This window comes from Dermacentor variabilis, chromosome 2 (assembly GCF_050947875.1).
Source record: "Dermacentor variabilis isolate Ectoservices chromosome 2, ASM5094787v1, whole genome shotgun sequence".
NCBI lineage: Eukaryota > Metazoa > Arthropoda > Arachnida > Ixodida > Ixodidae > Dermacentor > Dermacentor variabilis.
In genome coordinates, this window is record NC_134569.1 from 37526166 (window position 1) to 37540853 (window position 14688).

The 14688-nt window shown below is 48.8% G+C and overlaps 1 protein-coding gene across 1 annotated transcript; it reads right to left on the minus strand.

Moving 5' to 3' along the window:
- Positions 1-1407: 1407 nt before the first annotated feature.
- On the minus strand, positions 1408-5751 carry LOC142570294 (chitinase-3-like protein 1). Its single transcript, XM_075678688.1, has 3 exons — positions 5566-5751; positions 4475-4603; positions 1408-2699 (listed from the first exon to the last, which is right to left on the minus strand). Exons 1-3 carry the CDS (start codon positions 5749-5751, stop codon positions 1662-1664), a joined length of 1353 nt encoding a protein of 450 aa, XP_075534803.1. The 3' UTR covers positions 1408-1661.
- Between the last annotated feature and the right edge of the window lie 8937 nt (positions 5752-14688).

Here is a 14688-nt window from a genome sequence, read left to right on the forward strand (position 1 = left end):
CCATAACCAAACTTTCTGAACCCCTGTTGCAACCTTTGTTTTTGCACGCCGCCGTTGTTTGTCCTTTTCCTACTTTTCTTCCACCAACGTCCAATCGCCGCTTACTAATCTCTACTGTGGGCATGTTTCCTTTCCCCCTGCTCTCGCTGAACCCAAGGGCTTCACGGAGGCCAGAAATGCCTAAATCGACCGCTGGGCAGATATCTTCACATTCTAATAAAACATGCTCCATCGTTTCCCTAGCATTACCGCAGCAAGCACGTGCTCCTTCTTGTATCTCGCTTTATAAGTGCATGTTCTAAGGCATCCTGATCTCGCTTCGAAAAGTAATGAGCTTCCCTTTGAGTTATTTTTTTTTTCTTTCCTGATTTCGCTTTTTCCTCTTAAGTAGTTACTCATAGCAGGTTTCTTTTCCATTGCCGCCACCCATATGCGATTATCTCAGCCTCTCTGAGTTTCCGCTTGACGTTCTTTGTTGCTGTGTTGCTCACCATAGAGGTCGCATACTTGCTGGTAAGCTTCCTAGTTATTTTCCTCCACTGTGAATCAATGTATTTCCTGTGCAAATACCTGAAAACTTTTCCGGCTCACTTACTTTATTCCATATTCCTCAGTCGCTGTTCATTATCAATTTTTACTGTGAGCAGTCCTCGGCTAACAGCGCCATCCAGGGGCGGCTGGGCGCGCCCTCGCCTCATTATTTTTGGCAGCGGAGCGCGCCGAACGGGACGATCGGGTCAAAACTTACCAGCGCGCAATCTCGGATGCCACCATGATGCCACGAATCCGACCACTAACATGGGTATCCCCTCACCATGGCTCCGAGTGGCGCTGGCTAACACTCCTGGGGCTAAATCTAGTAAACACAAATACCTAAGTCAGTAGATTGATTGATAGCCGTCGCCGTAGCACGATTCGTAGTGCAACGCACGCGCAATGCGGGGGTTGTGGGTTCCGCTCCCACCCGCAACAAGTTATCTTTTCGTCTACTTTCATTTCCCTTTCTTTATTATGTTCTACATATATATTTCAACCACAGCTAAGTTCCCCTATGGTCTCCTTGGCTTCATTGTCATATATATATATATATATATATATATATATATATATATGGACGTTCCACTCCACTCGAAAAAGAGTTGGTACGCCACTGTCTTTAGGGAGAACCGAAAGTTCCACAGCGCCTCAGCTTGCGGCCCCGCGACGGCCGGCTCATATAGGCACAGCAACTTCGAAACTGCGACATTTGCCGCGGAACTTGCACGTCATGCAGGACTTGGACAACATACCGCAGGCGGTCTCGTACTATCTTCCGTCTCAGGAGCAAAGAACGCACCAAAAACGCTCACGCATGCAGCCCAATAAAAGCATCCGCAAGACCGAATACAGCCAGAGACGTTCTTGAGCATGCACAGCATTACATTTATTCAGTGCGCTGCCTGCGTGTCGCAGCAGGTGCTGAAAAGGAGCAATGGCCATGACAATGACCGGCGACAGGAACCACAACCGTAGTTTTCCGAGTGAGCCCACATGGTTAAAAATGGCCAGGCTTTTCACGCAGAGGCCATTGCGTATCTACAAGAAACTGAGAGACCTTGTCCCGCTGGCCTTAATGTGACGAAGGGTGACGTGATACAAGTCGGTAATGGGAGAGGGCACCTCTAGTCAAGCTTAAACACACTTTGGAAGTTCTGGTAAATGGTCTGCACGAGAACGTTCGGCGTGCCACAGTCCCCTCGGTAGTCGTCGCTGGACACGTCCCAGACCATCATGCCCGCTAACGACCGGTTGCGTACGTACTCTGCCTTGGCCATCAAGCTGATCTGGTCCTCGTACGCGACCCACTGGTCGTCTGAGTACGCGTACGGGCACTCGGCGCTGGCGTCCCACGCGCGCGTCCAGTTCTCGAACACAAGGCGCCTACAGATCTCGAAGAAGCTGAGAACCCCGGGACAGCGCGTGAAGAGGCCCGGTATTCCTTCCGATCGACCCGCAAGTAGTACGGAGCCCGGCTTGTGCTCAGACTTGTCGTCAAGCGTGTACGAAGCCCCGTCTAAAGAGACACTCACGACCAGCTTGTGCACGGGAACGCCGCTGGCCAGCGCCCGCTGGACGGCCGTGTCGAAGTCCATCGTCACATTCAGGGGCGACGGCAGCCGGCTCCGCATCGGGCTGGGAAACTCGGCAAACGCGTCACTGCGGAACCCGTGCGCCACGACGACAGCGTAGTCGACGTACGAGCAGATCTTGCCCCCCAGCAGCGGCTGGTTGAAGACCTCCGTCTCCGGCTCGAACACCACCACCAGCGTCAGGCCATGGCGCTCAAAGTGTACCCACAGCTTTTGCAGCAGCACGATGATCCCGCGGCGGTCCTCGCCGGGTGAGCCACTGGTAAACATTCGGTGGATGACCAGTCCATCGAAGCCGTTGCCGAGCGTCCAGCGGAGCACGGCGCTGCAGAACTGCACCGTCGCGTGCATCGATTCGGCCGCGTAGCGGAACAGGCCATTGTTCACTTCGTACTCGCCAACGCCGACGAGGATCTTGAGCGCGGGCCGCTCTTTCTTAAGCCGCACCATTTCGCGGTACAAGTTCGGGTGGGTAATCTTGTGCGTGTAGTCGTAATGCAGCATGTCGTCGGACCAGTCGGCGGCGCCGGACAGCGGGAACACGACATGCGAGCACAAGTTCGAAGGCACCTGCGCGCCAGAAGTCGCGGTTCATCATGATCATCATCATCATCATCATCATCAGCCTGGTTACGCCCACTGCAGGGCAAAGGCCTCTCCCATACTTCTCCAACAACCCCGGTCATGTACTAATTGTGGCCATGCCGTCCCTGCAAACTTCTTAATCTCATCCGCCCACCATCCGCGGTTAGAGCGGGGAAAAAGAAATGCGTTCAGGGCTCTATGTTGCGATAAATATCTTGCGTAGGATGTGGGGAAAAACCTTCATATTTGCTCGTGCTAAAATTTAGGATGCCGGCGATTTTCGAAGGCTAATGGATGAGGATCAACGGCGAATATCTCAATCACCTTCAGTTTACAGATGGCATTGTCCTGTCCAGCAACATGGGTGTGAACTGCAACAAATTACTGAGGACTTTAACCGAGAAAGTTTAAGAGTATGGTTGAAGATGGATATGCAGAAGACAAATGTAGTATTCAATAACTTAGAAAAGGAACAAGAATTCATGATCGCCAGTGAGCCTCTAGAATCTTTGCAGGAGTACGTTTAGCTATTATAGGTCATTTACTCGAAGGCGACCCTGACCATGAGAAGGAAACAAAGAAAAAGAGAGACGGGTCGGAGTGCATACGGCAGGCATTACCAAATCCTTACTAGAAGCTTACCACTGTCGTTGAAAAGTGTGCAGTCATTGCATTCTACCCTTGCAAGGATCGCGAAAAGAGCAATGGAACGAAAAATGTCAGGTGTAACGTGAAGACACAGCAAGAGAGCGGTGTGGATCAGAGGGAAAACGGGCATATAGCCGATATTCTAGTTAACATTAAGTTACAAAATGTGTAGCTGGGCTGACCATGTAATGCGTAAGGCAGTTAACCGGATGAACATTAGAGGTACAGAATGGGTGCCAAGAAAAAGGGTGCGCAGCCGAGGACGGCAGAAAATTAGGTGGGGCGATGAAAATAGGAAATTCGCAGGCGCAAGCTGGAATCAGATAGCGCAAGGCATGGTTAATTGGAGATCGCTGGGAGAGGCTTTCGTTTTGCAGTGGACTTAATAATAGGCTGATGATGATGACGACTGCATCTTAAAACCGACAGAAAGTTCAACCTTGAAACTTTACACTTTCCGTGCTCAATAGGGGCCCAAATACATGAAGGTACCGTGACACCACTGATCTCATACGATGACGACAACGCGCCGCAATCTGGGCGCTGAATTCAACGTCTTTGCAGCACCTGCGAAATAAATGTGCTAGGGACAGCTTTCCTCTATGGTTGAAAATATTGAACGTTTTCTCTTGCACGCCGCCATGTTTCGATTTGTCTCTGAAGCTACGCCTTTCACCTCCGACATTACACAGTGTGCCTACAAATGCGATATGCGATCAGCTGTGAAAAATTTACTTTATGTAGCCTTCAGAAAAACAAGTTCGATCTTTATTGTTCCCGCTGATTACCCATTATCCTGCCGCCGAATAAACGTAAGCGATTTAAGAAAAAGTCATCTCCCAGCCTAATTTAGTGTTTTCGAGATATTTCCGGATTCGTTCCGCACTGAAAAAGGAAGCACCAATGCATAAATTAGTATAACTGACGCGTTAAATTAGTATAGTATAACTGGAACGACCACGTATTTGAGTTGCATGGACTCATGAGAATGTCTCACCTCTCTTCACAAGGCGTCCAGCCTGCGTTCTAAGGTGACGAACTAAGTGAATATGACGCTTCACAGACAAGCGCGCCATAGAGACGATTAATGCGCTTTCGTACTTATCGTTTACCTGTTCGAATGTGTAAGTCATGGGCGGAAGTCGCTGGAAGCTGGTCGAATTGACCATGCACATAATCAAAGGTCTGTCAGGTCCTTCGTAGACTTGTCGGCCCAGTCGTGTCTTGGGACGCATGTCCACCTGCAGGTTGAAAATAAGTTCTAAAGCGTAAAACAGTAACGTACAAGCACAGCGGCATACTCGGCGTGCACTTTGGTATTACAATGACTCAACGTATAGCAGCTATAGCACGGTTTAATTCTAACTGTGATCAACATAAAGCGAAAATTGTTTCCCTCAGCAACACGCCCTTGCATATGTATGGAAGTGTCAGTGGCCCACCATTTCTTAGTGTTTCTTATAAAAACAAGTGCAAAATTACAGAATAGCTGCGTCCACTGACGCAACTCATTGCGTCAGTGGACGCAGCTATTCTGTAATTTCCTTATTTCACAACTGCCTTATTTCACAGGCAGTTGAATATGTGACTGTGTTCGCTTCCGCTAAATCAATGACAGGGAGTTCTACAAATAACGTGGCCAAGCAGCTTACCCCAAAACTCTGACCGTTTGGGTTCTCTTGTACTCTTTTTGCGGTCATTTGTGAGCACAGTCAATAGCTTTAGGTTCGGTAACTTTATATAGAATTCAGTAATAAACGCAAACGCACCTTTGCCATTCATTCACTATTCGCAGTCTTACAATTCATCACCACTTACCGACACCCCAACGCGCTTCCGTACGGGAAAGAACATTTGGGCAGAATTCACGGTTTGTGTTCACCACATTCGTAGCAGCAATTGCCAGGTTATTGTAAAGTTGGACACATCAGACAAGGCGGCTGGCCAACGAATAACAGCACTTCCAAAAAAAAAAAAAAACGTCTTCAGCGTCAGATTAGCTACAAATTACGACCCTAGCCGCTGGCGTTCGCGAAATATGCCGCCAAGATCCGACTGGAAGCGCGGGCTGTGGACGATGCTTGAGCGCAGACGACCGACGGCCTTCCCTGGAGTGGGCGCCCGTATGTTGCAGAAGGCCGCACAGTGACGGCTATTGCGCGAGATCGCAACGTGATAAGCCAGGGAGCCGCGACTGCCATACCTGGTAGGGCTTTTCCCGGCGCAGCGTGGTGAGCAGTATGCCCGGCAGGACGAAGATGAACACGACGACGAAGATGAGACAAGCGCTGGCCGTGTGCACCAGGGCGCTGTTGATGAACGGGTCGCCGAGGTCTACAACCTGCTGGCTCGCCCGCTGGCCGACCAGCGTGGTCTCCTCATTCTCCATGCTGCGACGGGGCCTAAGCCTCACCAGCACCGCAGCCGGTCACAGCCACCGGTCATCTTGCGAGCAGCGGGCACCAGAGTGCGCGATGGCGATGACCATGATCGTGGTTCTCGCTCAGACACCCAGCACGGGAGAAGTCGGCTGCGGCAACCAGGCCTGGCGTGTCGGTCCTGTGCTCTGTTCATGGGCGCGTTCCAGTTCCTGCGGTTAATTAAGCGGCACCAGGGGATCTCCCTGGGACGCGATCTCGCAGTCCCGAATCGGTGGCCGCGAACAGTTCTCGTCTCTCACATTTCATTTGTATTTGTATATCTCACGTTTCATTTCACCTGTATTCTTCAAAATTGTGTTTTAAACATCCCCTATTCCCTTTTACTGCTATCTCGTGTAGCGCGATACGATATGCGACACACTTTCTTTCTTTCTTTCATTATTATTATTGTACTTTTCAATAGTTACTCTTGCCGGTTGCTTCCCTCGTCTCGGCGTGAAGTAGCAGGCTCGTTTTTGTGAGCATAGGCGCAGACGTCGACTCTTATTTCGACCCATACACAATTTAATCCTGCACTGAAGTTTGACTCTCAACGAAATGTTCGTAATTATATAATGGCGCATATCACGTACGACTTCGCGTCAAAGCCAATATTCGTTCAGTCCGTGTTGCGTTTTCCAATGTTTATTTTGGCTCCCGTAGCTACCGATCTGCGAAAGAGCACTTGTCGAATAAAATTCTCAAAGAAAAATAAATTGGGATAAACGTGCGGAAACATGCTTCCTATTTTTCTTTTTCCTCCTATACATGCAGCTTGCTTCGTGGCCAGACTGCCGTTGAGGGTATACGTGCAATATTATTGGGGACACGAAGAAGAAGAAGCACCGCTGCAGGCTGGAGGGCGTCGGCGAGACAACGAGCTTCAGGCGAGGCGTACCGACGTCCACCGTGATCGCCAAGCGCCGTGATGCGCAAGGGCCAGACTCCGGCGGCGTCGGCCAGGCCATCGGTGCAGGGCGGCCGCGGCACGCCTTCGCCGTTGTTTACTGCCAACGCCTTGAACGACTCCCACGAGGAGCGACCGAGCATCCTCAGCCTGTGGTTCGTCGTCGTCCTCACTGGCTTGCTCATCGGGTCACTCGTCACGGCGCTATATTTCGGTGGGCCATCGACGCCATATTGTACCGCCGCGTAGCAGCTCGCACGGGCGCGATCGTAATGCCGCGTCTCCCCGTCGAAAACACCAATTGATGGCTAATGACGTCGAGTGTGTTCAAGGAAGAGAAAAACTTGCGCAGGAAGGATCACAACTAAGGAGCTCCGTTTTCTGATAACTAAAGACAAAGCTAACCACCGCTCGTATTTGTTGACTAGAACACATATATTACACTGCATAGTATATATATAGTAGAAACGAAGGGGCACTCTTACGAAAATTGCATGTTTAATTTCGTAAGTGTGCCCCTTAATTTCTTCAACTACTTATGCACCGGACCTACAGAACTTCTCATTGTGTTATATATATATATATATATATATATATATATACATACACACACCCAGTAACTATGTGTACAGCGCCGTTCCCGGAGTCCAGTCGGGCTCCGGGAACAATTTTTCAGGATGGTCTACAATTTTCTCATTGACACTTTTGCTGGGAATTTAATATTTTAGAAGTTGATCAACGAATAATAACAATTGTTAGGCGGAATATTAATATAGTCTGACTTGCTCCAAGCATGGCAAGCAACATTACCTTGCTTCTACCCAGCTACGTGGAACACGCGTGTCTTTAAATTTTGAGCACGAGGTCGCTGGATCAAATCCCGGCTATGGCGGCCGCATTTCGATGGGGGCGAAATGCGAAAACACCCGTGTGCTTAGATTTAGGTGCACGCTAAAGAACCCCAGGTGGTCGAAATTTCAGGAGTCCTCCACTACGGCGTGCATCATAATCAGAAAGTGATTTTGGCACGTAAAACCCCATAATTTTTTTTTTGTCTTTAAATTTTGGAACAAGTTACGTGTAACACGTGGTATAGGAAGTATGCACGGTACCTTGGATAACATTAACAAATATTAACAACTTAACTGTGAGCTTTAATGTCGCGGAACTGCACAGTGGGTTGAGTTATTACCCGTAAAGTTAAAATCTTGAAAGCGGCTTTAGCGTTTCCTAACAACATGACTTTACGACATTTTTTTTTAATCCTTCGCAAGACTAAAGAAAATCACAAGTCTGGCGTTTTACATGCCAAAGTACGGTCTGATTATGAGGCACGCCGTAGTGAGAAACTCCCGATTAATTTTGACCACCTGGGATCCTTTATGTGCACCAAATGCACGAACAACGGGCGCTTTTGCATTTTACCCCGATCGAAATGCGGCTGCCGCGGCCGGGACTCGATCCCGCGCACTCGGGCTTGGTATACAGCGCAATGCGAAAGCCACTATGGCACCACAGCGGATCCTTCCCGAGACTGACGCTGTACGTCCCAACGTCTAATGTAATCATCTTTCCAAAGTGTACTTTAAACGACAGGTGCATGTGGGTGGCTAGATTAATTTGCTGAAAGCCGCTATAGCTTCCTCAAAACAAGTCGAAATACGGGGCGCGGTTTGCTTCCGAATAGGTTATATTAATGAAATATCTTGAAGATCTTTTCGGACAAGATATATACATATATAATCATATGCTTAGAAATACGGTTCACTTAATTGCTTCAAAATGGTGCTAATTAAATGGCTCCTGGTTTCCGAAACGAGTCCTGCGTACTAATTATGTAATTCCGAGCCACGCGAAAGTTCTGGAATAGCTTGCGCAGTGGCTCACTTAGGGCAAAATTGCGATACTGCCATTTTTATCCGCAAAAATGCACAAGGAAACGCGCGAAAATCCGCGACAACGGACCGAATAGTTTACCAGCGACATTGCGAGAACAAGCTCCGGTCCGCTTTAATGTACGCAAAGCTGCGGTCACTCTTCTCATACCCATATTTGTTACTTGCCTTTCCGCAGCGTACGCGCTCGAAGTCGAACGTCGGCCGCCGTCCGCGACTGCGGCGCCACCGGTAAACGAGTCATCGATTCCGCAAGCAGTCAACCTGACGGTCGCAGGTCTGCCTACCGCCGCCACTACCGTCAATGCCAAAGCCGCAAGAAAAGCCACAGGTCACCTGCCACGGGGCGCCTCCGGTGGCACGTCTAGGAGGGCGAAAAAACGTGGCCGACGCAAGAAGACCTCAACGTCACCTTACACGTCGTCGTCATCGTCGTTCAAGGGTCCAGAAGGCGCGACGACTGCCACAGAGATGGGACGTGGCAGGATCGGCACTGGCGGCGGACGGCCAGCGCTCGATACCACGAAAGCGAACGCGAGGGCCGGGACTGTCTCCAACGCATCGCGCTCCACGCTGGAGACATCCTCCGTTAGCCTAACCGCCCGGAGGGATGCAGCAGGGATGCACCAGTCGCGCAGTCCCGAAAGGACGACGACGACGAGGCTAGACGAGGTGGCCAACAACATAACCTTGGACGCCACGGCCACCACCTTACCTGCAGCTGCCGCTTCTACACCGATAGCGCCGCTCGTGGAGCGGACAGGAGGGTATCGCGAAGACGCTGCGTTCGACGTGGGTGAGGCGAACAGTACGACTCGTTCGGGCATGATTGACGAGGTCACTGCGCCAGCTGGATTCGTAGAGGAGACAGGCATGGCGAGATATGGCGGCAACGAAACGAAGGCAGCGGTGCCGACGCCGCGGCTCGCGGAGTGGACGGAACTTCGCCGGCACGCTGCAGTCGGCAGCGATTCGACCGACGCCTCGGGGTCGGAACCGGACGACGAGTCCACCGAGGGAGCCGCTGGTCTTGACGAGGAGACAGGCACGACGCTGCAAGAGGGCAGCGCCGAGACGGAGGCGACGGAGAACCGGACGCTTTCCGCCTGGACCAACTAATCGTTTACGGATTTGCCAAGCGAACATTAGAAATGTTGTATAATCAGGTATTTGAAGGTATGTGGCGGAAGGGGGCGGGGACATATATACTTGTTTCACCGCTATTTACAGTAATCACTTTTTTTTCGCACTAATTAATGATTCGTAGATCTATAACGTCGTAACCGCGTAATAAGTTTGTTCATGACATGAACAAAAGTTCACAATAAAGCTCACTCCTAGGATGTCCAACTACGACAACGAAACTCGGTTACCCGGAAAGCTCCTCCGTAAAAACGGAATTCGGCATCGGCGATATACAGTTTATGAACACGAAACCCGATATCCTAAACGTATTGATGCCTCTACAGATGCCCTAAGTCAGTTTTTAATACTGAGTCGCAAGATATAAAATCTCTGCGTACCAAGGCCCGCTCTTGAACTCGGTGGCAAAGCTGCTTCGGCAGTCGCTCTTCAGACTACGCATTAAAGTGAGCATTAAATGCGAGAGTTTGAGTGCAATACTTTTTTTTCCCTCGCGTTCAGTGCTCGAGGCTAGGTTATTTCACCCATTCATACGCAGTGGTCTACATCGTCGCCCGTGTCACCGCAGGAATTTCCAATTCTTTAGAGAGCCTTCACACGTACGCCTACGCAGCAGCACTTGAACGTGTGCGTGTGTACACGGCGGTACGCCTCATGGTTTGATGTCCCCATTCAAAGTTGTGCCAAAGCAGCAAAACCGGTGCCAACATCAATTTTTTTCCCGTGCAGCTAGTCACAGGTCACGGAAACTACGCAATTTCTGAATTCGTTCGATGCCGCGCTGAAATCGCAGTGCGCGCATGTTTTGCGACGGAGTGGTGTAAGAAGTATTATATGTATTTCGTACTTCCGGCGCTCGATCCTCGAAGGAGTCCGAAAAAACTCAAATGCGTTGTCAAAGCTGGCTTCTCCGCAGCAGAACATATCGTGGGGTGGAGCCCGCCTCTCCTTATGTTGGTGTGCTTGTAAACGCGAGAACGATACCATGGCGACGGCGCTACGTATGCCACGCGCACCGGCACTGCTAGCGGCAAGGTGCTGATGCACTTTGCCACTGGAATTATTATGCGAATGGAAATATGAGACGTAGCAATCCGAAAGGCCCGTCGAAGGTGAGCAAGGACAGTCGGGGGGGGGGGGGGGGGGGAGTAGATCGAGAGCTACATCTACAGGGTGTGTGAGAGGGATATATATATAGAGAGAGAGAGAAAGAGAGAAAGAGAGAGAGAGAGAGAATGATAAATGAAAGGCAGGGAGGTTAACCAAGGCTGAGCTCGGTTGGCTACCCTACGCTGGGGAAGGGAAAAGGGGGACGGAAAGATTAGAAGGGATAGTTCCTTGTGGATAACGCCGGTGTGGTAACAGTTTTCTGCTTTATATCACTGACGGTCACTCACTCGGTATCACAGATGAGTCAATCCGGTAGCTTTCAAAAACCGCAGCAGCGCTTTTGTGGTCTTCTGTAGCTGCGATATGCGAGGCCATGGTCCCAAGATCTTGCTCAAGCTGACCATGTACAGCGGTTTCTTCTGTAGTGGTTGGTGCCTGACAAACTACAGCGGAAGCCAAGAGCTAACGAAACAAAAAGATGACAACGCACTGGCAATTAACAGCGCTACGTTGAAAAAGAAATATCGACATCGACAAACCTTACCTGTGTGCTGCAGTTAGGTGTCGGAGGCGCTCGAAGGGGAAGCGTTGCGGCAGAGAGCCCGAATTTTCTAAAGGAATAAATTTTTAAAGGAATTTCTAAGGAATTTCTAAAGGAATTTTCTAAAGGAATAAAGTTGGTTTCCTTCCTTCCTTCTAAAGAATATTGTCAGCCATTCTACTGCACAAAAAGCAGTGCGAAAAAAAGGGGGGGGAGGCGGCTCCAATCCACGCTGTGAAAGTGGTTGCACACGACAAATGCATTGGGGGTAGAGGTATACAGCTTCGCTGTAAAGTTCATTCTAAACTTCGACAGCAGTTAAGTGTTACAAACAGCATTTGCTCCGGCCGTTCCGTTACATAGCAGCGTACAGGTACGTGGTCATGCCACCATCACTGTCATCATTTTCCCATCTAAATTACTGTGGCTTAGTGTGGGCGACTACAGGAAAGACAAATATTAAAATCCTTTCTTTGCAAAAGAAAATGATTCGGCACATTGACAACATGGGTTATCTGGAGACAACGCGGCCAGCGTTCTTAAAGCATAAAATTATAAAATACAATATTTCTACACGTTTCGCCTTCTAAATTCATTTTATTTCTCAAATACTGCCTTCAAAAATTTCCTAGTGTCTACTGCATCGGCAGGGAGATACGATCTCTCCAATGATATTCACAGTGTGTTTACAGGAGGTATTAAGAGACCTGGATTGGGAAGAATTGGGGATAAAAGTTAATGGAGAATACCTTAGTAACTTGCGATTCGCTGATGATATTGCCTTGCTTAGTAACTCAGGGGACCAATTGCAATGCATGCTCACTGACCTGGAGAGGCAAAGCAGAAGAGTGGGTCTAAAAATTAATCTGCAGAAAACTAAAGTAGTGTTTAACAGTCTCGGAAGAGAACAGCAATATACAATAGGTAGCGAGGCACTGGAAGTGGTAAGGGAATACATCTACTTAGGGCAGGTAGTGACGGCGGATCCGGATCATGAGACGGAAATAATCAGAAGAATAAGAATGGGCTGGGGTGCGTTTGGCAGGCATTCTCAGATCATGAACAGCAGGTTGCCATTATCCCTCAGGAGAAAAGTATATAATAGCTGTGTCTTACCAGCACTCACCTACGGGGCAGAAACCTGGAGGCTTACGAAAAGGGTTCTACTCAAATTGAGGACGACGCAACGAGCTATGGAAAGAAGAATGATAGGTGTAACGTTAAGGGATAAGAAAAGAGCAGATTGGGTGAGGGAACAAACGCGAGTTAATGACATCTTATTTGAAATCAAGAAAAAGAAATGGTAGGGGGGGGAGGGGGGGCATGGGCAGGACATGTAATGAGGAGGGAAGATAACCGATGGTCATTAAGGGTTACGGAGTGGATTCCAAGGGAAGGAAAGCGTAGCAGGGGGCGGCAGAAAGTTAGGTGGGCGGATGAGATTAAGAAGTTTGCAAGAACGACATGGCCACAATTAGTACATGACCGGGGTTGTTGGAGAAGTATGGGAGAGGCCTTTGCCCTGCAGTGGGCGTAACCAGGCTGATGATGATGATGATGATTGCATCTTTGGCACCAAAATTCAATTCCTCCAATACAAGAAATAGTGATACATGGTATGTTCCGTGGTTTCGTAATAAATATAGCCTACAGTCATTAAAACATAATCTACCACATATTTTAAAGAAATGTAAAGGTACATATACCTCTTCATCGAAGGAACTGCGAATGCATTGTGTAAACATGTGATCAGTGATTGTTTATCGTTATTTCAGATACAACTGTACGTGTTACTGATTTTGTGACCCATACACATGTATTTCTATCTTCTGGTGTATCGAATGTTTTTTTTTTTTTCATTTTTTAGTCTGTATTATCTAGTCTCTATATCAGAGCGAATTGTATTAGTTTCGTTAGTAACACTTACACACATACTTCCATTTTTCTGATGTATCAAATATGTTTTTTCTCTTAGTCTTTATATTATTTTCGGTCTTGTTATTGTGGATTTATGTAATTAATTTATTCTGAGTGTCTAACAATGTTACGATTTTGATGAAACCACCATGTATGCCTTCGGCCATCTTCGGCCACCATCGGCCTAGTCAAGCTGTTTTCCAACAGCTTTTAGCCCTTGGTATCCACCAGAACACTTGTAATTCTGGAAATAAATTGAATTGAATTGAATCTTAGTTGTATTCGGCAAATTTTCCTGTTGCAGGAGTTTTGTATTAAGCTGCGGGTTTCTGTTGAGCTGTCCGTCTGTCTGCCTGGGGAGGGGAGTCGGCGATGCAACTGCAGAGGTAAAAGTCAGAGCAGTAGGAATCGCACGGCTTGCTGAACTTTATTATTTTAATTTCGCAGGATTGTTGAAACTGGATACCCGCAAAGCTCAGCTTAACGGAAACGCATCATTTAAGTGAACGCACTTCCTAACCTTTGTTATCTGGCACCTTGGCACTCAAATTAATTCTCAAAGACCTTACAAATTGATTTTCAGGAACAATGAAAGAATAGTACTAACTAGTATAAGCGATAGGTCCGAAATTCTTTAATAGCTTCCCTCACAAAAGTATGCTGCGTCTGCCAGTCGTCCCTCCACGCTCCGGGGAAAGTTTCGTTACTGATCTCATGTGCGCTAACAGCAGACGCTCCATTGTTCAATACCGACGAACACATTGATATGACGCTGCACAGGCTCGAACCGCCGACATCGACAACTGTGGGAACCAATGCAACTTATGGCAGTGTCACGTGTACCGGAAAAAGGCTTATCCTGACATCAGTTTATGTCCAAGGACAACTTCGCCATCATCTCGCAAGAGCTCGTACAGTAATGGCGCGTCTCATCCGAAGAGATGTTCTTTGGGCAGCGATTAAGCAGCGATGCCTTCCGCTCGATTCTGCGTCGCTCTTATCTACCATTCACGACCGGCTGATCTCATTGATAACGAGGGCGGAGAATCGCTCTGACCATTCACGAACCGCAAAATGTTCATCCACAGCGGAGCGCAGCGGTGGATGAAAGACGGCGATAGCAAAGAAAGCGCGAGGAGGAGGGTACAGCGAAAAGGTAAGAAAAGCATAGTGCCGCGCAGGTAGGGCTCTGCGGCGACAACCACTACGAGATGGCACCAGAGTAGCGAACCGTAGTCTGTTCACCGATGGCATGCGGCGAGCGCGTCCACCAATACCATATATGGAAACAAAGCGCTGCATGAGCGAAGGTCTGTCTGCAGCGGCTGCTGTGAATCACGCACTCCCTCTCGCGATCTCCCGATTAGCGTGGCAGTCGCACCACATTTCGCTC